Here is a 22,163-nt window from a genome sequence, read left to right as displayed (position 1 = left end):
TCCAAGGGCAGCTCCCTGGGGCCCCACTGGGGCTGCCCCAACCCTGTTCTGAGGTAACTCCTCGGCACCACCTGCTTCCTGCTAGGATCTCAACTGACCAACACCCCTCGGCTTTGAGTCAGCCCAGAAACTGTCAGACACTTTCTGGCACAAGAACCACACGCGGGTGGCACAGGGCACCGACACTCACCCTCTGCCCAGCCCGAGACCCCCGACCCGCTCAGGGCCTGAAGCCTTCAGATGTGGATGGAGGGGTGACCTCTGGGCCTCTCCATCCCCAAAGAGACCAACATCGATCCTTCCGAAATTCAGACTGGCCAGGTTACCATGGTGATATCCATGCTGAACCAAGAGCTAAAAATAGGCCCCAGAGAGGATGGACGGAGGGATGGAGGGATGGACGGATGGGTGGGTGGATGGATGGAGGGATGGATGGATGGGTGGACAGATGGATGGAGGGATGGACGGATGGGTGGACAGATGGATGGAGGGATGGACAGATGGGTGGGCAGATGGATGGAGGGATGGACGGATGGGTGGGCAGATGGATGGAGGGATGGACGGATGGGTGGGTGGATGGATACATAGGGGGATGGGTGGGCCTGGATTCAGGATTGGGACAATTTGTTTTTCTCTGACAAGATAATTCAGGGGAAATCTCAAATTCAGGGCGAGGAGGTTCCAGCAGGTGGGAGATGTCCTGGCTCCATAAGCATCTCACGGAGGCCTCACTCAGTGCCCCCAGCCCAGGTCCCTGCGGCGCAGGCCATGTGGGAGGCTCCTGGCACCCCTGCATCATGTCCACAGTCCTCACCGAGCGGGTTTCAGGCCTGGGGAGTCCCAGGAAGCCGAGCGGAACTCCTTCAGGGGTGGAGGCAGCCATGGTGTGGTCCCCGCTCCCTGCCCCTGGCAGCCTGTGCGTCCCTGCATCCCTCCCTGAACCCATTCAGTCCTGGTGGGCTGGGTCTGGGAGAGCCCCTGCCTCAGAAGTGGGCACTCCGGGGGCCGGGCCCAGCCCTCTGGGGGGTTGGGGGAGGGACTGAAGGCACAAGAGAAGTACAAGGGTAAGGTGACACTTTATTACTCCTGATGCCCCCCCGGCAGAACCCACAGGCCAGCCAGACCCCGCAGACCCCACGGACCTGGGTGCAGAGGCTGGACGGCAAAAAACACAAGGTGGGTGGGGGTGGGGGCACGAGCAGGGACAGAAGGAGGCTAACTGTGGGGACAGGGTGTCTGGGCACCCTGGGCTTTCTCGGGGGCTGGGGTGCTGCCTTGCTGGCCCTCCCCCACAAAGATTAGATGCAAAGCAGAGCCCCCAGTCCGTGCCCCTTCTCGTCGGGGCAGGGTCTCCCCTGGATGAGCTCCCAGGCCCCTCCAAGTCCTTCACGATCTCCCTCCAGCCACCTGGCTCAGGCAGGGCCAGGCATGGAGGCCTGTATTTTATCACCCTTCGGCCTCGGGGGCCCCAGACCCGGGCCCAAGCCAGCAGGATCCCAGGAGGACTGGGAGTGGGGCCTGGCGGGGACTGGAGGCTTCTGGGAGGTCGGAGGGAGCTTAAGAGACCCCAAAGGTGCTGGAGACCGAGGCTCCACAGACCCACTGCTCACTGCCCCTCCCCATACCCTCCACGTCTTCATGGGGTGCAGCCTGGGCTGACCTCTCCGGCAGGGACGTCCAGGCCTCTCGGGGCCAGGCCTCTGTGGCTGTAGTACTCCACCACCTGCTTCGGGACCTCGGCCAGCACGCACTTGGCCAGCGCTGCAGGGGATGCCTGGAGGCAGGACAGCTCGGTTACATCTGGGACCTTCGAGATGGAGATCATCCGTCTCTGCACCTGGGTTACATCCTCCAGAACCAGGTGGTGACACCCCCACCAGAGGCTCACCCGGGGCCAGGCAAGCCTTGCTGAGGATGCTGGCCACACGAGGCTGCACATAGGTCATTCCAGTCCCCCAAGCACGGACACAAAAAGTGCTGACGTGGCAAGCGAGGCCACCTCCGGCCCAGACCCTACCCACACTTCCCCAGCAAAGCCCAAGCGTGTCTGTGCGACGTGACTCACCGCAGAGCTTCACGTGTCTGTAACATGCATGTTTCACTGCATAGAATGTCACGTGTGTCTGTCTTCATGCAAGTCTGATGTCTTGCTGTGTAGAACTTCACGTCTGTGTTGTGTGCATGTCTTGCTGTAGGGCACCACGTGTGTGACATACGTGTCTCACCAGGCAGAACCTCGCGTGTGTGCTGTGTGTGTCTCACCAGGGAGAACCTCGCGTGTGTGCTGTGCGTGTCTCACCGGGCACAACCTCGCGTGTGTGCTGTGCGTGTCTCACCGGGCAGAACCTCGCGTGTGTGCTGTGTGTGTCTTGCCAGGTAGAACCTCGCGTGTGTGCTGTGTGTGTCTCACTGGGCAGAACCTCGTGTGTGTGCTGTGCGTGTCTCACCAGGGAGAACCTCCCGTGTGTGCTGTGTGTGTCTTGCCGGGTAGAACCTCGTGTGACATGCATGTCTCACCAGGCACAACCTCGCGTGTGTGCTGTGCATGTCTCACCAGGCACAACCTCGCGTGTGTGCTGTGCATGTCTCGCCAGGGAGAACCTCACGTGTGTGCTGTGCGTGTCTCGCCAGGGAGAACCTCACGTGTGTGCTGTGCGTGTCTCGCCGGGGAGAACCTCACGTGTGTGCTGTGCGTGTCTTACTGGACAGAACCTCACACGTGTGCTGTGTGCGTCTCACTGGGTCGCAGAGGTTGGCAGCGATGGGGGAAACTGCGTGGTGGACCCCAGGAGCCCCTTGTGCTGTTCTCTGCTTGTGTGTAGATCTGACGTTTCATAATGGGGGCCGGGGGGTGGTTCAGGTGCTCAAAGTCCCGGCTTCAGATACTGCTGTCGATTTCGGGGGAAACAGCCCGGGACCCCTCAGACCCCCCAGACCGAAGACGGGACCTGCCACGTCCTCTGGCATGAGCCCGGCCTGGGGGGGTCTTGGGCAGTGGCATGAACAGGGACCCCCAAGTCGGCCTTGACTGAGCCCCTCCAGGACACTCACATTTTTCAGCTCCCGGAAGGGCACAAACTGGACGATGTCCCGGAGCGCGGGCTCACCCCGCGGGGAGCGCAGGACGCCGTCATCGCCGTCCAGGACCTGCATGTCGGTGAAGTCGGCGTTGCCCACGCCCACGATGATGATGGACATGGGCAGGCGTGAGGCGCGCACAATGGCCTCCCGCGTGTCGGCCATGTCGGTCACCACGCCGTCCGTCAGGATCAGCAGGATGTAGTATTGCTGGGGGCACAGGGAAGGCGTCAGCAGCACCACCCCTGCCGTGACCCACGCGCCCCGCAGCCCACGGGCCCCCAGACAGCCCAGAGCGCCTCCAGGCATCCGTTTCCTAGAACCGCCTTCGGAGCGCGGTGCCTGCGTCACAAACATCACGAACAACAGTGGGTCAGAAGCCCCTCCGTGGTGGGCACTCTGTTCTGGGCCTTCTGTGCCCCAGCTCAGGAAATCTCCGTGAGTCTCAGGGATGGCTCTGGAGCGGGTCTACGAAGTCCACATTTTACTGATGAGGTCACAGTGCCCGGCTTGGAGGTCTGAGGCCAGAGGAGAAAACTGCAATCCCAGGAGCCAGACCTGGAGCCCGTACACCCTGCTCCAGTCTCTCCAGGGTGTCCACTGTGCCACACGAGACAGAGTAGAGGCCGGGCACGGCGGCTCACGCCTGTAATCCCAGCACTTTGGGAGGCTGAGGTGGGCAGATCACCTGAGGTCAGGAGTTTGAGACCAGCCTGGTCAACATGGCGAAACCCCATCTCTACTAAAATTACAAAAATTAACCAGGCGTGGTAGTGAGCGCCTGTAGTCCCAGCTTCTTGGGAGGCTGAGGCAGGAGAATTGCTCGAACCTGGGAGGCGGAGGTTGCAGTGAATCGAGATCGCACCACTGTACCCCAGCCTGGCGACAGAGTAAGACTGTCACAAAAAAAAAAAAAAAAAAAGAATGAAACTCAAATAAAATCCATTTCCATTGTTTAAAAAAAAAACCCACTCAATAATCTTGCCCAAACTGTGGACAGTGGGAAACAAAGAGAAGGAGGGCTGGCCTGAGCAGCTGCCTCGGGGGGCTGGAACGGCCCTGTCCCCAGGAGAGTGGGAGCCCACAGCAGCCTCCCCAGGGCTGGCCCTGACTGAGCCCGTCCCACTGAGGGCAGATGTGTCCTGGAAACGAACAGGGGCCCCGGGACCCTGCTCAGAGTCACTTTCTCCGAGAGGCTCTCCTTTTGTGCCCTCCCCATCTCCCCTCTGAGCCCCACACCTGTGGGAAGAATTACCTGTTTGCAAGGCGGTCTCCAGTCCAGGCCCACAAGCACCCATGGCTGTGCCCAGCCTGGCTCTCAGCCTTCAGATAAACAGCCCATCCTCAGAAAGCCCCCCACCCCCTCCCAACCCCAGATGACGCCCCCACCCCCGCTGCCAACTGTGTGAGCACCAGGCCCCAAAACCCACTGAGGGGCCCTGCGAGGCCCGGGGCTTCGTGTCCAGGAGAGGGACCGAGGGCTCAGCCGATCACGTTTGAGTCCTGGTTTCAACCCAGTTCTAACCACAGAAAACCATGTCACGGAAACATAAACACCAGAGGGACGTGCAACGCCAGGGGTGGCGGTTTAGGCGCGGTCAGGTGTCGTGGCAGCTTAAAAAGAAGCCTTATCTTTATTAGCGGCTGACACTGATATTTACAGATGAAACCGTCTGAGACTCGCTTCCAGACAACAGAGGAACATGACGACTGAACACAATCCTGACTCCAGGCTGGGTCCCGTGCCAGGAATAATACTGCTTTGAAAGTTACGATTGTGTCAATTAATGAAATTGGAATATAGTCTACGTATTAGATAAAAGTATTGTTATCTAAATTCAATTTCCTGAAATCTGTATTTGTGCTATGGTTATATAAAAGAGTATCTTTGATCTTAGGAAATATACATTGAAATATTAAGAGGTAGGCCGGGCGCGGTGGCTCACGCCTGTAATCCCAGCACTTTGGGAGGCCGAGGCGGGCGGATCACAAGTTCAGGAGATCGAGACCATCCTGGCTAACATGGTAAAACCCCGTCTCTACTAACAATACAAAAACAAAATTAGCCAGGCTCGGGAGGCCGAGGCAGGAGAATGGTGTGAACCTGGGAGGCGGAGCTTGCAGTGAGCCGCACTCCACCTGGGCGACACAGCGAGACTCCATCAAAAATAAAAAAATAAAAAAAATTGAAAAATTGAAAAAGAAAACATACAACAACTACACAGACATGAGCAGAAGTGCAACATGTAAGCAGCTGGTGGCCTCACGGGCTGCAGGACCTCAGAGCTCTTGCAACTTTTTGGTGAGTTTAAAATTATTTCAGGCCAGGTGCGGTGGCTCCCACCTGTAATCCCAGCACTTTGGGAGGCCGAGGCCGGTGGATCACTCGGGGGTCAGGGGTTTGAGACCAGTCTGGGCAACAAGGCGAAACCCTGTCTCTACTAAAAATACAAAAATTAGCTGGGCGAGATGGTGGGCAGCTGTAATCCCAGCTACTCGGGAGGCTGAGGCAGGAGAATCGGGGAGGCGGAGGTGCAGTAAACGGAGATCGCACCATTGCACTCCAGCCTGGGTGACAGAGCGAGACTCTGTCTCAAAAAAAAAGAAGAAAAAAAGAGGCCGGGCGCGGTGGCTCAAGCCTGTAATCCCAGCACTTTGGGAGGTCGAGACGGGCGGATCATGAGGTCAGGAGATCGAGACCATCCTGGCTAACACGGTGAAACCCCGTCTCTACTAAAAAATACAAAAAACTAGCCGGGCGAGGTGGTGGGCGCCTGTAGTCCCAGCTACTCAGGAGGCTGAGGCAGGAGAATGGCGTGAACCCGGGAGGCGGAGCTTGCAGTGAGCCGAGATCACGCCACTGCACTCCAGCCTGGGCGACAGAGCAAGACTCCGTCTCAAAAAAAAAAAAAAAGAAAAAAAGAAAAAAAAAAAAAAAAAAGGAACAGGCTGGTTGTGGCCCCAGCAACACATACAGGGCCACAGAAACGGTGGCAGAGTAGAGCCCAGCACGGTTCTCGGCACCCTATCATTCATGCAAAGTAAAGACACACAAACAAAATGACAATGCATGTACAGCCAAACAGTAGACACGTGTGCGGCCCTGCGGTGCCCAGAGGAAGAGGAGGGGGCAGCCTCGCTGGACCTGTGGCTGTGACCCTGTGAGGCGATGGACAGCCCTGTGCCCGAGACACCCGCAGCTTTGATGCAGACGCAGTCAACCAGCTGGGCCCCCCCCCTCCTGAGTTGTTCTGCCTCGGGGCCTCTGTGCTGGCTGTTCCCTCTGCCTGGCTGCCTCCCTAATGTCCAGGCGTTGGTGCACACATAGCCGACCCCACACCACGCATACACCACGCATGCACCACGCATGCACCACGCCCCCCGGGCACCTACAGAGGCTTCCCCAGTGCGTTCCTCGGCCGCCGCCACGCGTGCCACCTTGGAGATGATGGGCGCCACGTTGGTGGGGCCGTAGAGCTGGACCCTGGGCAGACAGTTCTGGTAGGCCTCCACCACGCCCTGGATGCCTGTAGGGGGCAGGGGGTGAGCCCGGCCCCCTTGCACCCCCTCCCCAGGCCTGCCTCGAGCTCCTACCTTCACACTCGTCATCCTCAGGGTTGAAATTGATGGCAAAGTCATGGGACACCTGGGTGGGAGCAACAGGGCTCGGTCATCTGCTCGTTGCAACCCCTCCCTACTGGCCCCACGTCTCTCGGTCAGCTGCTCCCCCCCGGCCCCCATGTCCCCCACCTACTGAAGAGGGCTCCGTCGGCTGCTCCCCCACCCGGCCCCCATGTCCCCAAGTCGAGAGGTAGGCTTCGACTTTCTAGGGAAGCCGGACCTGTGGGTGGCCATGTTCTGCAGAGTCATGAGACAGAGGGGGAGGCAGACCCCCCTGGCTTCAGCAGTGCCTGATGCTTACATTAGCCAATAAATCCCCACACTCCATGTTTTCTGTTGAAGCCAGTTGAATTTTTTTGTTTCTTTTTTTTTTTTTTTTTTTGAGACTGAGTCTGGCTCTGTCGCCCAGGCTGGAGTGCAGTGGCCGGATCTCAGCTCACTGCAAGCTCCGCCTCCAGGGTTTACGCCATTCTCCTGCCTCAGCCTCCGGAGTAGCTGGGACCACAGGCGCCGCCACCTCACCTGGCTAGTTTTTTTTTTGTATTTTTTAGTAGAGACGGGGTTTCACCGTGTTAGCCAGGATGGTCTCGATCTGCTGACCTAGTGATCCGCCCGTCTCGGCCTCCCAAAGTGCTGGGATTACAGGCTTGAGCCACCGCGCCCGGCTTCTTTTTTTTTTTTGAGCAGAGTCTCGCTCCATAGGCCAGGCTGGAGTGCAGTGGCGCAATCTCGGCTCACCGCAACCTCTGCCTCCTGGCCTCAAGCAGTTCTCTTGCCTCAGCCTCCCAAGTAGCTGGGATTACAAGCGTGTGCCACCACACCCAGCTCATTTTTGTATTTTTAATAGAGATGGAGTTTCACCATGTTGGCCAGGCTGGTCTGGAACTCCTGACCTCAGGTGATCTGCCCGCCTCAGCCTCCCAAAGTGCTGAGATTACGGGTGTGAGCCACCGCACCTGGCCGAAGCCAGTTGAATTGTTATGTGCATTAGAGGATTCCAGACTAATGTCCTTCCCTGTCTCCTGAAAGAACATGGAGCTGGCCTCCAGACACCCCTCAAGCTAACAGGTCCTAGGAGGTTAAAGGTCAGCCTCTCTGGCTGGAAGCCTGGAGTTCCCACTTCGCACCCCAATCCCATCCTACAGTCGCCAGTTCCCAGCAGGCAGCCAGGGCTCCCCGGGCCAGGCCGCCCTCTGCCTGGGAGGGCATGGGAAGGGCACAGCTCGGAGGTCCCGGGCTCTGGGTTCTCCTACCTCATACTTGGGCGGGATCCGGGCTCCAAACCCCAGAGCAGAAAATCTCTTGTCGCTGTAAGAGAGGCAGGCGGTCACCGGGCCCGACCTCTCCTGGCTGCAGCAGGGGCTGCTTCTGAGGAAGCACAACTAGTGCCCAAAAGACTAGGGCGGGCCCAGGCCTGGGACCGTGGCAGTAAGCACCTGCCAGAGGAGACCAGGGCCACGCGGGCCCAGGCCTGGGACCACAGCAGCAAGCACCTGCCAGAGGCGGGGAACTGAGGCCCGGGGCGGCAGAGGCACAGGCCAGTGTACAGGGCACGGTCCTGCTGCCGGTGAAGCTGCCTCCCAACTCCATGCCTGTGCACACGCCGTCTCCCTGCAGACGCCTCCTCAGGGGGCTCCCAGACCCCGGGAGGGGTCCTGTGGGGCCAAGGCACCCACTATGGCCCTCATCAATCCAGACAGAGGGGTCTGTGGGGCAGGGAGCTCAGGGCATCCTCTCAAGCCCCAGGCCAGGGGTCTGTGTTGTGGTGAGAAGCTCAGAGCACAGCGTTTTGTGCCAGGCCCTCCCTGGTAGAGCATCCACGAGTGAGCCCCGTGCCCCTGTGACCTCAGTTTGCTCCTCTGGCAAAGCAGGACACAGACGTCCCCCCAGGACCACGTGCAGTCCGTGCGGCAGCCTCCAGTAGGGCTACCCAGCCCTTCCTCACAGAATCTTTTCTTTCTTTCTTTCTTTTTTTTTTTTTTTTTTTTTTGAGAAGGAGTCTCGCTCTGTCACCCGGGCTGGAGTGCAAAGGCATGATCTCAGCTCACTGCAACCTCCGCCTCCCGGGTTCCAGCGATTCTCCTGCCTCAGCCTCCTGAGTAGCTGGGATTATAGGCGCCTGCCACCACGCCCAGCTAATTTTTGTATTTTTAGTAGAGACGGGGTTTCACCATGTTGGCCAGGCTGGTCTCAAACTCCTGGCCTCAGGTGATCGACCCGCCTCCGCCTCCCAAAGTGCTGGGATTACAGGCGTGAGCCACCGCGCCCGGCCCCTCGCAGTCTGACAAAGTCACAGTGCCCACCTCATGGGGCCCCCAGGCCTGAACTGGAGCCCAGGGGGATGAGGGGAAGGCAGCGGGGCACACCTGCCATAGCTGACCTGGAGCCCAGGGGGTGAGGGGAAGCCGGCCGCACGCACCTGTCATAGTCCTGGCAGATCTCGCCCACGGACACCAGCGCCTTCAGGTACTCATTGGGCTGGTAAGGGTTGATGTAATGCAGGGAGCAGCTGTTCCGCGGGTCTCCGTTGGAGGCGGTGAAGTCAATGGCCACCTGCAGCGGGCCGGGAGCCAGGAGCTGTGCTGGGCCGGGGCTCCCCGAACCCGCTCCTGACAGGTAGAGAAACCGCACCCAGAGCGGCCGGGACTCAGGGTCAGGGGCCGCGTGCGTGGGTGGGGCTGGGGGGCTGCTGGGGCCACCTCACCTGCTACACAGGGCAGGAGGGGTCTCCTCGAAACCTGCCAACCCCTAGGCTGCCTGGATCCCTGGGAGGACGCGCCACCGGGACCACCCTGGCCTTGTGGGGTCCCCTAGGCTCCCTGGATCCCCGGGAGGACGCGCCACCGGGATCACCCCGGCCTTGTGGGGTCCCCGCCCATCCTTCTTAGCGACCACCCAACCCCTCTACCACCCTCCCCGGCAGGGCCTGAGAGGACCAAGCCTGGGTTGGGTCTCCTCCAGGTTTCCCACTTGCTGGCTTCTCCCAAAGCCATTCTGGGGCTCATTCAACAAAAACATGAACCAGCACATCTGCAAATGACACAAGGGTGACACAGGTGACACGGGGGGCCGTGTATCTGTGGGTGACACGGGGGTGATGGGGTGACACAGGGGTGACACAGGGGCCATGTATCTGTGGGTGACATGGGGTGACCCGAGGGGCTGTGTATCTGTGGGTGACATGGGGTGACCCGGGGGGCTGTGTATCTGTGGGTGACATGGGGGTGACCCGGGGGGCTGTGTATCTGTAGGTGACACGGGGGTGACACGGGGGCCATGTATCTGTGGGTGACACGGGGGTGACACGGGGGCCATGTATCTGTGGGTGACACGGGGGTGACCCGGGGGGGCCGTGTATGTGTGGGTGACACGGGGGTGACCCGGGGGGGCCGTGTATGTGTGGGTGACACGGGGGTGACACGGTGGCCGTGTATCTGTGGGTGACATGGGGGTGACATGAGGGTGACACGGGGGGCTGTGTATCTGTGGGTGACATGGGGGTGACCCGGGGGGCTGTGTATCTGTGGGTGACACGGGGGTGACCCGGGGGCCATGTATCTGTGGGTGACATGGGGGTGACACGGGGGGCTGTGTATCTGTGGGTGACACGGGGGTGACCCGGGGGGGCCGTGTATCTGTGGGTGACACGGGGGGCTGTGTATCTGTGGGTGACACGGGGGTGACCCGGGGGGGCCGTGTATCTGTGGGTGACATGGGGGTGACATGGGGGTGACATGGGCTGTGTATCTGTGGGTGACATGGGGGTGACATGGTGACATGGGGTGACATGGGGGGCTGTGTATCTGTGGGTGACACGGGGGTGACATGGGGGTGACACGAGGGTGACACGGGGGTGACATGGGGGTGACACGGGGTCGTGCCGGGCTCCTTGGATGACACGTAGCGCCTGTGGCTGGTTCACACCCAAACGCTCACTCCAGCTTCTCCTCCTCCACGTTTTGTCTGTTGTTAAATGTGTTTGTGGAAGGTAAACCCTGGTGATGTCACCTCCCAAGGGGGATTGGGGCTGCTTCCTGAACCCCAAGCCTGTTTCCTCGCCTGTACAAAAGGGGGGACCCCCAGGAGCCGCACATGGAGACACCGGCTCACGAGAACCGCCAGTGCCCTTTCACCCCCAGGCTGGGGACCCTCAGGAGCTGGGGGACTCCAGGTATCTGGCCTGGTTCCTTCTCAGGGTGGTTGGCGGGGGTGGGGGTGGGGGTGGGGGTGGGGGTGGGGGTGGGGAGGGCGGGGGCGGGGACGGGCGGGGGACAGGCGGGGCCGTGGACTCACGGTGAAGTGGATCTGGCAGCCGCCCATGATGTAGTCCAGGAACGAGTACACCCTGTGGAACTTCCGGCCAGCAGTGTCGGCGGCCACCCCGGCCAGGGACACCGAGGCCAGCGGCGTTGGCACCACCCCCACCAAAGACGCCGAGGCCGGTGCCAGCCGGGATCCAGGCCTCCCTCCCCCAGGCAGCCCAGTCCCTCTCCCTCCTCTCCTCTCCCGCATCCTCTCTCCCCAACCTGCCCCTCCCCAGACGTGCTGGGGCCCACCAGGCCTCTGGTTGAGGGTCCGTCCAACAATCAGAGGGGGCGGTGAAGCTCCTCCTGCGGGTTGGGAGGCTTCGGGCACGGCCGCCTCTCACCTTCAGGTCAGCCAGGACGACGGCCCCCGAGTTCTTGTAACTGCGTCTCTTCTGCTTGTATTTGGGATTCACACAGTCCCACTGGGCCTGGCGCAGGAACAAGCAGAGGCCCCCGAGTGGTAGCTCCGAACACCCACCAGGGAGACCCCACCCAAGACCGTCCTCAGCAGCGATGGCGAACCCCTGTGTGGGGAAGGGCAGGGCTGCTGCAGGGCAGCCGGAAGGGGCAGCGTGGGTCAGACACGAATGAAGAGGGACGGGAGTTGGACCCCCCACCCGGCACGGCCCCGTCATTAAGCCCAAGGACGCTGAGGCCCAGGGAGGGGGGCAGGAAGCAGGGCCCGGGGTGGCCTCCCCACTGCACCCTCATCTGGCTGCTGAGGGCTGGGCAGGCAGACACAGGGGAGGGCACCGCTTGACCCCACCTCCCACCACCCCCGTGCCCAGCTCCGCCGCTAGACGATTTCACAGACACAAGCCCCACAAGGGCCGGCCCGGCCCTGGATGGTGCCTGAAAATTTCCAGCTGAACCTGATGGGGGCCACGCCTGCTATGACCCCTCGGGAACCAGCACCAGAGTCCACCATCCCAGCCTTCTCTGGTTATAACAAGTCATTGTCGCCGCTCCCCACAACCCCGTCAGGACAGTGGGACAGGGTTTCACAGCCTCTGTGGTGGGGCCAACACAGGAGCAGCCCAGATGTGCCCCCGCTCACCCGCCCCTCCCCAGAGGCCCCTCCACTCCACCTGCCCCACCTCCCCCTCACCCGCCCCTCCCCAGAGGCCCCTCCCCTCCACCTGCCCCACCTCCCCCACCTCCCCCTCACCTGCCCCTCCCCAGAGGCCCCTCCCCTCCACCTGCCCCACCTCCCCCTCACCTGCCCCTCCCTGAAGGCCTTCTGCATCTCCTCGAAGGTGGTAGTAAATTCTCCGATGAAGTCGTGTTTTCCTCGAGAGTCGTAATCCCAGACCAGGCACTGGGGAGCCCAGTCCCCCTCAGCACTGCCCCTTGGGGGCCCCAGGACCCTCCCACCCCTGAGCCCGGGTGTCTCCATCCCCGGCCCACATCCAGGCCACCCACTCATTGCCCCCGTGGTCTGTCCCGTCCCCCACCTTCAGAGGCCTTGTCTCCTCGCAGCTGCAGAGGGAGCTCAGCGAGACTTTGAAGGGCTCCCATACGGGGTTCAGGTTGTTCTTCACCACCTGTGGGCCGGGAGGGGCTGGCTCAGGGGAGGCCCAGGGCCCCGGGATCCTTGGGGCGGACAGAGACCTGGGTGGAAGAGCAGTGTGAGGCGGGCACCGCTGGCCCTGCCCCTGCGTCACCCCAGACAGCGCCGGGGCCCTGAGCTGGGGCTGGCACCCCCTCCCCGCACGAAGCCGTGTTGGGACCCGGGAGCCGCATTTCTGAGCCCCGTGCCTCCGCCTTCGTAACTTCTGCCACCTCTGAGCCACCTGCACTGCTCTCCTCCTTAAACAGATTCATTTCCACTCAAGTTAATTTCTCTCAAAACAAAGCGCTCTCTCACTGCAGTCGCTGAAACCCCATTTCACCTGCAGAAGTGGAAGGGAGGCCTAAAAATAATCACAGCCACAACTACACAAGCCTGTTGGATTCTGGCTACAGCCACGTGGGCTCTGCGCCGGCGGCTCCCTGTTGGAGGCTGGAGCTCCTCCCGTGTGGCCAGAGATGCGGGAGGGCTGGGGACAGCCCCTTCCCCTCCCTGGTTGCCATCCCCGGCCGCTCACCTCCGTCCTGTACACCAGCTGCAAGCCCTGGTCGTCGTTGACCCGGAAGAGCTCCAGGAAGGGGTCGGACTTGCTGAAGAGGTCCTGGGGAGAGGCACAGGGGCTGCTGGGCCAGGCACGGTGAGCTCGGGCTTTGGATGGGAGCCGGCTTTGTCATTTCCCAGGGCTCACTTCACGCCACCAGCTGCTAATTCCTCAGGCACCAAACGAGGCAGCAAGTCTGCGCGGACAGCATCTCCTCCCTCCCTCCCACCCCCGGGGATCTGACCGCAGCGCGCGACTCCCCTCCAGGGAGACACCCTACACAGCAGGGTGGGACCCTGTTCTGAGCTGCTCCAGCTCCTCCCCTTTCAGGACGGTGGCCTGGGGGTGCTGGGCCTCTTTCCCCATCACTGAGCAGGGTCATGAGTGGTCGCCACAGTGGGGAGCTGCCCTGGTCCCAGCCCAGCTGCCAGGAGGGGCGGGAAAGCTAATGGCGGTGACAGTGACGATGGTGACCGTGACGGCAGCACGCCCAGCCCCACCCCACGCACACTCCGCACGCTGCACACACATCTCATACGGGGCACGGTCACGCGAGGTCAACGCTGGGCAGGGACCGGGTTTTCGAACTGGTTCCCAGACCTCAGCCTGAGCCAGGCATGCCCGGCGCCCGTACTCACCTTGTCATCCAGCTTCCTGGCCCGGAAGGAGAGCTCCACGTAGCCGTTGTTCCCCGAGATGTCCTCAGCGATCACCTGGCAGGGGTACGCCAGGGCTCCAGGCTTGGCCAGGCGGGGCCTGACCCCACCGTGGGGGACCCGAGGCCCCAGGCCAGCCGACCCCACCCAGCCGGGCCTGAGAGGAGGCGTCTGGGTGCCCCCAGGGCTGTGCAGCTGCCGGCTCCTGCAGACCCTCCCTGGACCGCACGCTGCCCCATCTTCCACTCGGAACACCCCGGGAGCCACAGCAGCAGGGCCTGCAGGCTGCGGCGGGTGCACCCGGGCCTCACCGTGATGGAGGACTTGCCGGCGTTCCTGCCAAACTTGAGCAGCAGCGGGCGGGTCACTTTTTTCTGGGCCACAATCTGTAAGTCAGAAGCATCAGGCAGGGAGGGGCAGGCAGGGACGGCTCCTGACCCTGGGGACCCCACCGCGCCCTCACCCCGACTCTCAGGCCTGGCCTGTCTCCCCGCCCCCCACCATGGGCTTCCCTGCCCAGGGCCCGGCGCCCCCTTTGCTGCTGCTCTCAAGCACCTGCCGTCCGTGTGTGTGGCCACCCCTGCACGGCCACCACCTCACGAGGCCAGCAGTCGCCCGGGGGAGGCAGAGGTCATCCCACCTATTTACCAGGTGAGAAAACAGGCCCAGGTGGAAGCCAGGTAGCAGCTCACAGCCAGTCGGTGTGCACCTCACAGGTGTGGTGGGAGCCCTCCACAGGTAAGCACGTCCGCCCTGACCCTCTCCAGGCCCAGGTGAGAACCCGCAGAGGCAGAGGCAAAGGCAAGGCAGGTCAAATGGCCCCGGACCCTCAGCCCAGCATGGCCATGTGGGCCCAGGTGGCAGAAAGGGTGTGAGTGAGGTGCCTGCCCGGGGCCCCACCGCCCACTCCTCTGAGAAGGTGCTGAGGAGCAGAGTCGATTGTCCGAGGTGGACTGGGGCTTAGACCCTGGGGCCTCCTCACGCAGCCGGGGCCTCCTCCTCCTCACCAGGCCCTGCAGGCCGTCCGCCCCATCAGCTCTGAGCCCCTAACTGGGGTGGGTGGCGGACGACAGGCCCAGGCCCCTGCAGCCACGTCACCTCCTCAGTGGGGAGCAGGGCGGGGGGGGTGCACATGGCCCTCCCAGGATCCGTGTCCTAAAGGAGGCGGTGATGACCCCGGCAAGCGGGCACCGCCATCTCCCCACACGGCAGTGTTCTCACAACCACCGAGTCACCCACTGGGTAGCAGGTGTGCGCTTCCCACCTGCCCCTCACCCCTGCTACTGCCTGGCGGATGCTGGGGGTCCCAGTGAGGTGCGTGGAATACAAAGCAGAGGGGGGCAGTCCCTCCACCCCCACCAGGGCCGGCCCGGCCAGCAGCTTCAGAGCACGCGGCACTTTCCACACAGAAGAGAAAACAGATCCCAGGTCAGGGCTGGGGAAGTCAAATCAGGCTAAGGGGTGGGAAGGCTCTCTTAGGGGTGCAAAGAAGGGGTCCTGGGTGCTGGGAGGGGGAGCCTCGGGCCAGGCCCCCCAAGATTCCCCGATTCAAAGGTTTCCTTCTGGGGTTCCAGAGCCAGGGCCTCGCCTCACACCTGGGACTCGTCTGCGGCCTGGTTTGCTTCCAGGGAGTGCGCAGAAAAGGTGGCCGCCCCGTTTCCGACAGAGCCGGTCCTCAGAAGAGAAACGGGCTTAGGCTAACATAACAGACTCCCCTGCCAGGAAGAGTGAGATCGCTGGTTTGTGCTAACAGCGTTTAATAAGCGCCTCCCGTGCGCCTGGCTCTGGGCTGAGTTACTGTTTACTGCAATCACATGAGGAAACAGCTGAGGCAGAAGTCAGGCGTCAGAGGTCGGGTCAGGCTCAAGCCACAGCACAGGACTGGGTGCCAGGAGCTTCTCCCTTGACCATGGTGCCCTGCAGGGCAGCAGAAGCCCACCAGGGGCCCTCCTCATTGCTTGAAGTTTGCACAGATACACAGCACACGTGCTCATACACACATTCATGTCTGCACGCAGGTGTCCACACGGGCCCCATGCGTGTGCTTATGTGGACAGGCGTAGGATGTCCTGTATGGATTATGATATACAAGTGCACCTGTGTGTACATAAAAAGGTGTCCAGGCCAGACACAGTGGCTCATGCCTATAATCCCAACATTTTGGGAGCCCAGGGTGGGTGGATCGGTGAGCCCCAGAGTTCAAGACTAGCTGGGGCAACATGGTGAGACCCCTGTCTCTTTAAAAAATGCAAAACTGGCCGGGCGCGGTGGCTCAAGCCTGTAATCCCAGCACTTTGGGAGGCCGAGACGGGTGGATCACGAAGTCAGGAGATCAAGACCATCCTGGCTAACACGGTGAAACCCCGTCTCTACTAAAACTACAAAAAACTAGCCAGGCGAGGTGGCGGGCACCTGTAGTCCCAGCTACTCGGGAGGCTGAGGCAGAAAAATGGCGTAAACCCGGGAGGTGGAGCTTGCAGTGAGCTGAGATCTGGCCACTGCACTCCAGCCTGGGCGACAGAGCCAGACTCCGTCTCAAAAAAAAAAAAAAAAAAAAAAATGCAAAACTTAGCCAGGTCTGGCGGCGTACACCTGTAGTCCTAGCTACTCAGGAGGCTGAGGTGAGAGGATTGCTTGAGCCCAGCATGTTGAGGCTGCAGTGAGCCGTGATTGTGCCACTGCACTCCAGCCTGGGCGACACAGTGAGACCCCGACTCAAAAAAAAGCGTGTCCATATTTCTGTGTCCATGCCATCCTCTTCTGTCTGTGCCCTCCCTAACTCCCGGTTTCCTTATCTAAAAAACGGGGAGGACAACAGGATCGATGGCAGGCCAGCTCCGACCGAGGCTGCAGTGGGATGAGTCACGCAGACATTATGTTGGGTAAAAGAATCCCACAGCAGGGAGAACACGCACTGTGATTCATGGACGTGGAATTCCAGAACAGACGAACCAGGTGGGGAGCTGGCGGCAAAGGGGCGGAGGGAGCTGGGGGTGATGGAATGTTCCGTGTGATGGGTGAAATGTTCTGTGTGACGGGTGATGGGATGTTCCGTGTGACGGGGTGTTCCGTGTGACAGGATGTTCCGTGTGACGGGATGTTCCGTGTGATGGGTGATGGGATGTTCTGTGTGACGGGATGTTCCGTGTGATGGGATATTCCGTGTGATGGGTGATGGGATGTTCTGTGTGACGGGATGTTCCGTGTGATGGGTGTTCCGTGTGATGGGTGACGGGATGTTCCGTGTGACGGGGTGTTCCGTGTGATGGGTGTTCCGTGTGATGGGTGTTCTGTGTGATGGGTGACGGGATGTTCCGTGTGATGGGTGTTCCGTGTGATGGGTGTTCCGTGTGATGGGTGACGGGATGTTCCGTGTGACGGGGTGTTCCGTGTGATGGGTGTTCCGTGTGATGGGTGATGGGATGTTCTGTGTGACGGGATGTTCCGTGTGATGGGTGTTCCATGTGATGGGTGACGGGATGTTCTTTGTGACGGGATGTTCCGTGTGATGGGATATTCCATGTGATGGGTGATGGGATGTTCTGTGTGATGGGTGTTCCGTGTGATGGGTGATGGGGTGTTCCGTGTGAGCAGGTGATAAGGATGTTCCATGTGACAGGTGATGGGGTGTTCCGTGTGAGCAGGTGATAAGGATATTCCATGTGACAGGTGACGGGATGTTCCGTGTGATGGGATGTTCCGTGTGATGGATGTTCTGTGTGATGGGTGATGGGATGTTCCGTGTGATGGGTGTTCCGTGTGACGGGATGTTCCGTGTAATGGGTGTTCCGTGTGATGGGTGTTCCGTGTGATGGGTGTTCCGTGTGATGGGATGTTCCGTGTGATGGATGTTCTGTGTGATGGGTGTTCCGTGCGATGGGTGTTCTGTGTGATGGGTGATGGGATGTTCCGTGTGATGGGTGTTCCGTGTGACGGGATGTTCCGTGTGATGGGTGTTCCGTGTGATGGGTGTTCCGTGTGACGGGATGTTCCGTGTGATGGGATATTCCGTGTGATGGGTGATGGGATGTTCCGTGTGATGGGTGATGGGATATTCCGTGTGATGGGTGTTCTGTGTGATGGGTGATGGGATGTTCTGTGTGACGGGATGTTCCGTGTGACGGGATGTTCCGTGTGATGGGATATTCCGTGTGATGGGTGATGGGATGTTCCGTGTGATGGGTGTTCTGTGTGATGGGTGATGGGATGTTCTGTATGATGGGTGTTCCGTGTGATGGGTGATGGGGTGTTCCGTGTGATGGGTGTTCTGTGTGATGGGTGATGGGATGTTCTGTATGATGGGTGTTCCGTGTGATGGGGTGTTCCGTGTGAGCAGGTGATAAGGATGTTCTGTGTGATGGGATGTTCCGTGTGATGGGATGTTCTGTGTGATGGGTGACAGGATGTTCCGTGTGAGCAGGTGACAGGATATTCCGTGTGACGAGTGATGGTCAGGTGTGTACAGTCACCTAAACTTGTCAGTCTCAACCCTTAAGATTTATGTATTTTGTTGTAAAATTTTTTTTTTTTTTTTTTGAGACAAAGTCTCACACTGTTGCCTGGGCTGTTGTGCAGTGGTGCGATCTCGCTCCCTGCAACCTCTGCCTCCCGGGTTCAAGCAATTCTCCTGCCTCAACCTCCCAAGTAGCTGGGGCTACAGGCACGCACCACCACACCCGGCTAATTTCTTTTGTGTTTTTAGTAAAGATGGGGTTTCGCCATGTCGGCCAGGTTGGTCTTGAACTCCTGACCTCGTGATCCCCCCGCCTCGGCCTCCCAAAGTGCTGGGATTACAGGCGTGAGCCACACCAGTCTCGGCAAGGTGTGAGGATTCAACGTGCAGCACGGGACGTGTTTAGCGCAGTATCCGGCAATGCCCTGCACATCAGCAGATACTCTGGTCATGACTTGCAGAAGTCACTTTTGGGCTGGCTGTGGAGGCCGTAACCCAGAGGGCATCACCAAGGGCAGTGGCCACCATAGGACCTGCTGCTCACAAGGAGGCTTTTCTTTTCTTTTCTTTTTTTTTTTGAGACGGAGCTCAATCTGTCATTCAGGCTGGAGTGCAGTGGTGACATCTCCACTCACTGCAACCTCTGCCTCCCGGGTTCAACTGATTCTCCTGCCTCAGCCTCCAGAGTAGCTGGGATTACAGGTGTGCGCCACCACACCCGGCTAATTATTGTACTTTTTGTAGAGATGAGGTTTCAGCATGTTGGCAGGGCTGATCTCGAACTCCTGACCTCAGGTGATCTGCCTGCCTCGGTCTCCCACGGTGCTGGAATCACAGGTGTGAACCACCACAGCCAGCCACCAGGAGACTTTGAGGTGCTGCTATGGAGCGATTGCTGCATGTCATGGAAGTGAAAACACAAGATGCAGAACAGGGAACATAATTTGTGTTTTTTTGAAAAAAGAGGAAAAGTGGGCCGGGCGCCGTGGCTCACGCCTGTAATCCCAGCACTTTGGGAGGACAAGGCGGGCGGATCACGAGGTCAGGATTTCAAGACCAGCCTGACCCACACGGTGAAACCCCATCTCTACTAAAAATACAAAAATTAGCCAGGCATGGTGGCGGGCGCCTGTAATTCCAGCTACTCGGGAGGCTGAGGCAGGAGAATTGCATGAACCCAGGAGGTGGAGCTTGCAGTGAGCTGAGATCGTGCCACTGCACTCCAGCCTGGGCAACAGAGCTAGACTATCTCAAAACAAAAAAAAAGAAAAGGAAGAAAAAAGAGGATAAGTGATAGGCTTGTTTGCTTCTGTGAGAATCTCTCTCTGGACAGTGTCCAGGGACCTGACAGCAGCTGGACGGGGCAGGAGGCAGGCACTCCACAGCCTTTTATACCTTCAGGCTTTGAAACATACGAATGCATTGCCCAGTTCAAAATTACATGTATATTTTAATCTAATAAGGACTGTTCAGGAGAAGCTGTGGAGGGGCAGAGCCAGGCTGGCCACCCCAGCAGGGTCTCTGCGGTGCTGGTACATCAGCCTTGAATCGGCTGTGGCCCCCACACCAACCGCCCTCCTCCCTCCGAGGGGACGGGGTACCCACCTGCCCCAGGGTGCATTCCATGCCCCCCAGGAAGTCGTCCTCCTGACAGCTGAAGCCGCTGGGCCCATGCGTGTCATATACCTCAAAGCGCAGCCTCTGCACCTCCTCGAAATAGTAGTCCACGGTGAAGACTTTGGAGAACACGGGATGCAGGCTGCTCCGGACCACCTCAGTTCTGCCCACCTGCAGGTGCACCCTGTGAGCTGACCCCACTCAAGGGGCTTCCACCCCAGGCTCCAGCCCTGTCTCCCCTCTGCCGCTTACCCACACCCACACACCCCAGGAGGACTCACACCCTGGGAAGACCTCCTCCTGCCTGCTCTCTGTCCATGGAACTGTACTCCCGAGGGCCACCCTGGGGGTCACCCCTGGCCAGCTGTGGGCTGCAGCTTCTCCGCTCACACCCACCACTGTCTGCTCCACCCTCAGATCACAGATGGGGAAACTGAGGCTCAGAGAGGATGAGAAGGACATGCTGACTCGGGGGCGAGATCAGATTCACACCCTGGGCTGGGCAACCCTGAAGTGCAGGACGCCGCCCAGCACCAGCTGAGTGGGGAGGGGGCGTAGGGTACAGGGGAGCCCTCCCTCCTGGCTGGGGTACCATGGGCTCACCAGCCTCTCCCGTCCGGCGCAGTTCCCTGGTCAAAATGCTCCCTAACGACAAGACCCAGCTAGGCCCGTGGGCTACTCATCTCAGAATCCCGAAAAATCCTGCACCTCAAACCAAGGGCAAGCACGGGCCACCCGTACAGCTCAGGCTCTGAGGGGCCGGCACGGGGCCTCCTGGGGGAGCCGGAGCCGCGGGGACAGGCGGTGGGGGCGGGGCAGGCCCTTCGCCCTCAAGGCCGAGGACCGGAGACGCCACCGGGTGACAGCGACCCAGGACCTCGCGACGCGTCCCCTCCACCGCCCGAGCAGCCGCTGGGGTCCCCCTGCCCACCGCGCCCGGGCCCGCGCTCTGGAGTCCGGAGAGACCCCTGCGCCGGGGAAAAGCGCTGGCGCGCCGCGTGGACCGGGGTTCGAGCTCCAGCTCCTCCACCCGCCGCGGCTTCGCGCCCCGCGTTTCTCACCCTTTCGAGGTGAAGCCACGCGTTTCACGCGAGATGGTGACCGAGGAAGCGCCCACCTGGCGCCGGTCCCGTGCCCCTTCCGACCCCAACCGCGGACACACCGGGGTCGCCTGAGACCCACGTTGGAGCGGGAGCCCCGGAGGCCCGAAGGTCCGCCCCGCAGCGCGCGCCCCCTCGGGCCTGCTCCCGCCCCGTGGTGAGGACCCGACCCCAGCCCAGTCTCCCCGCCTCGTCGGCCGGCGCCCCTCACCCCTCAATCTCCTCTGCGCCTCTTGGTCCAGCCCCCTGCCCGCGCCTCACGCCTGGACGCTTCACTCTGGCCCAGGGCCCCCTCCCCAAACCCTGGGCCGCACCCCTCGCCGCGGGGCACCCCCCTCTCTCCGAACCCCGCCCGCCGCCGCCTCCTCCAGCCCAACCCCTCCCCTCCGCTCTGGACACCCCCCCAGACCTAGCAACCCCCAACCCTGACCCCGATCCGAGCCCCAGCTCCGGGGCGCCCCCGCCTTGCGCCCCACTGGCCTCAGCGCGCCCGCTCGGGTCTCCGCATCCCCAGCTCGGCCTCCCGCGCCCCGGCCCTACCTGCACCCACTGGCCCTGCGCCTGCTGCAGCAACGCCACGCTGGGGTCGGACTTGGTGAGCGGGTCGCGGTCCAGCAGGTGCCGGCAGCTGAGCCGCAGTTCCACCTTCGAGGCGCAGGGCGCGGGCAACCCCGCGGGGGCCGCCGCCGCCCCGCGCTCCGAGCCCGCGCTCATGCTCCCGGCGTTCGGGGGCCAGGCTGGGCGCACGGAGGGGCCGCTGCCCGCGAGTCGGCGCCGCCGCGGCGCCCGGGAAATGGTGGCCGGCCCAGGCGTGGCCGCGCTTCCCTGAACGCCTGCCGGGCGCGGGCGCACGTGGCTCGGGCGGCCGCCGCGCGGGGACTGCAGGGGGTGGGGCGCGGCCGGGGGGCGGGGCCGGGGAGGGGCGCGGCGGGAAAGCGGGGCAGGGGGCAGAGGCAGGGGTGCCCCTTGGAGATCCCCGGGAGGAGACAGCTTCTAATTCCCCGGGGACCCCCCCACCAACTGATAGCTTTGGGGTTAGGTCGGGCGCGCCCTCCCCGGCTGTGCGCATCCCCGGCCCAGGGACCCGCTCCAGGCTGGAGGCTCCGAGCTGCGCGGGGCCTGAGCCCGGGTTCGGACCCAGGCAGACCCTGGGAGGCGAGGGGGGGACCCCAGCTTGGCACCAGATCCCCACACCCTTCCCGGTTCTCTCGGATCCCATC

The 22,163-nt window shown here is 61.3% G+C and overlaps 1 protein-coding gene across 1 annotated transcript; it reads right to left on the bottom strand.

Annotated features, from left to right (window-relative positions):
- Positions 1–1,057: 1,057 nt before the first annotated feature.
- Positions 1,058–21,704, bottom strand: LOC105488896 (copine 7). Its single transcript, XM_071085134.1, has 15 exons — positions 21,484–21,704; positions 19,832–20,014; positions 14,085–14,159; positions 13,756–13,830; positions 13,094–13,177; positions 12,461–12,550; positions 12,226–12,324; positions 11,348–11,434; positions 10,993–11,052; positions 9,119–9,252; positions 7,953–8,007; positions 6,673–6,724; positions 6,472–6,605; positions 3,052–3,288; positions 1,058–1,774 (listed from the first exon to the last, which is right to left on the bottom strand). The coding sequence occupies exons 1-15, from the start codon at positions 21,655–21,657 to the stop codon at positions 1,637–1,639; spliced, it is 1,677 nt and encodes a 558-aa protein (XP_070941235.1). The 5' UTR covers positions 21,658–21,704; the 3' UTR covers positions 1,058–1,636.
- Between the last annotated feature and the right edge of the window lie 459 nt (positions 21,705–22,163).

This window comes from Macaca nemestrina, chromosome 18 (assembly GCF_043159975.1).
Source record: "Macaca nemestrina isolate mMacNem1 chromosome 18, mMacNem.hap1, whole genome shotgun sequence".
Classification (NCBI taxonomy): domain Eukaryota; kingdom Metazoa; phylum Chordata; class Mammalia; order Primates; family Cercopithecidae; genus Macaca; species Macaca nemestrina.
Note: the sequence above shows the minus strand (reverse complement) of the source record. Positions and strands in the feature narration are given on the sequence as shown.

What these genes read in the sequence shown, in the direction of transcription:
- LOC105488896 (XM_071085134.1), bottom strand. Translation starts at nt 21,657, where the DNA reads ATGAGCGCGGGCTCGGAGCGCGGGGCGGCGGCGGCCCCCGCGGGGTTG. An exon ending in CGCAGGGCCAGTGGGTGCAG is followed by an intron (nt 20,015 to 21,483) that starts GTAGGGCCGGGG and finishes GTGCACCTGCAG; the next exon opens with GTGGGCAGAACTGAGGTGGT. An exon ending in CCTTCCGGGAGCTGAAAAAT is followed by an intron (nt 1,775 to 3,051) that starts GTGAGTGTCCTG and finishes TCCTGCCTCCAG; the next exon opens with GCATCCCCTGCAGCGCTGGC.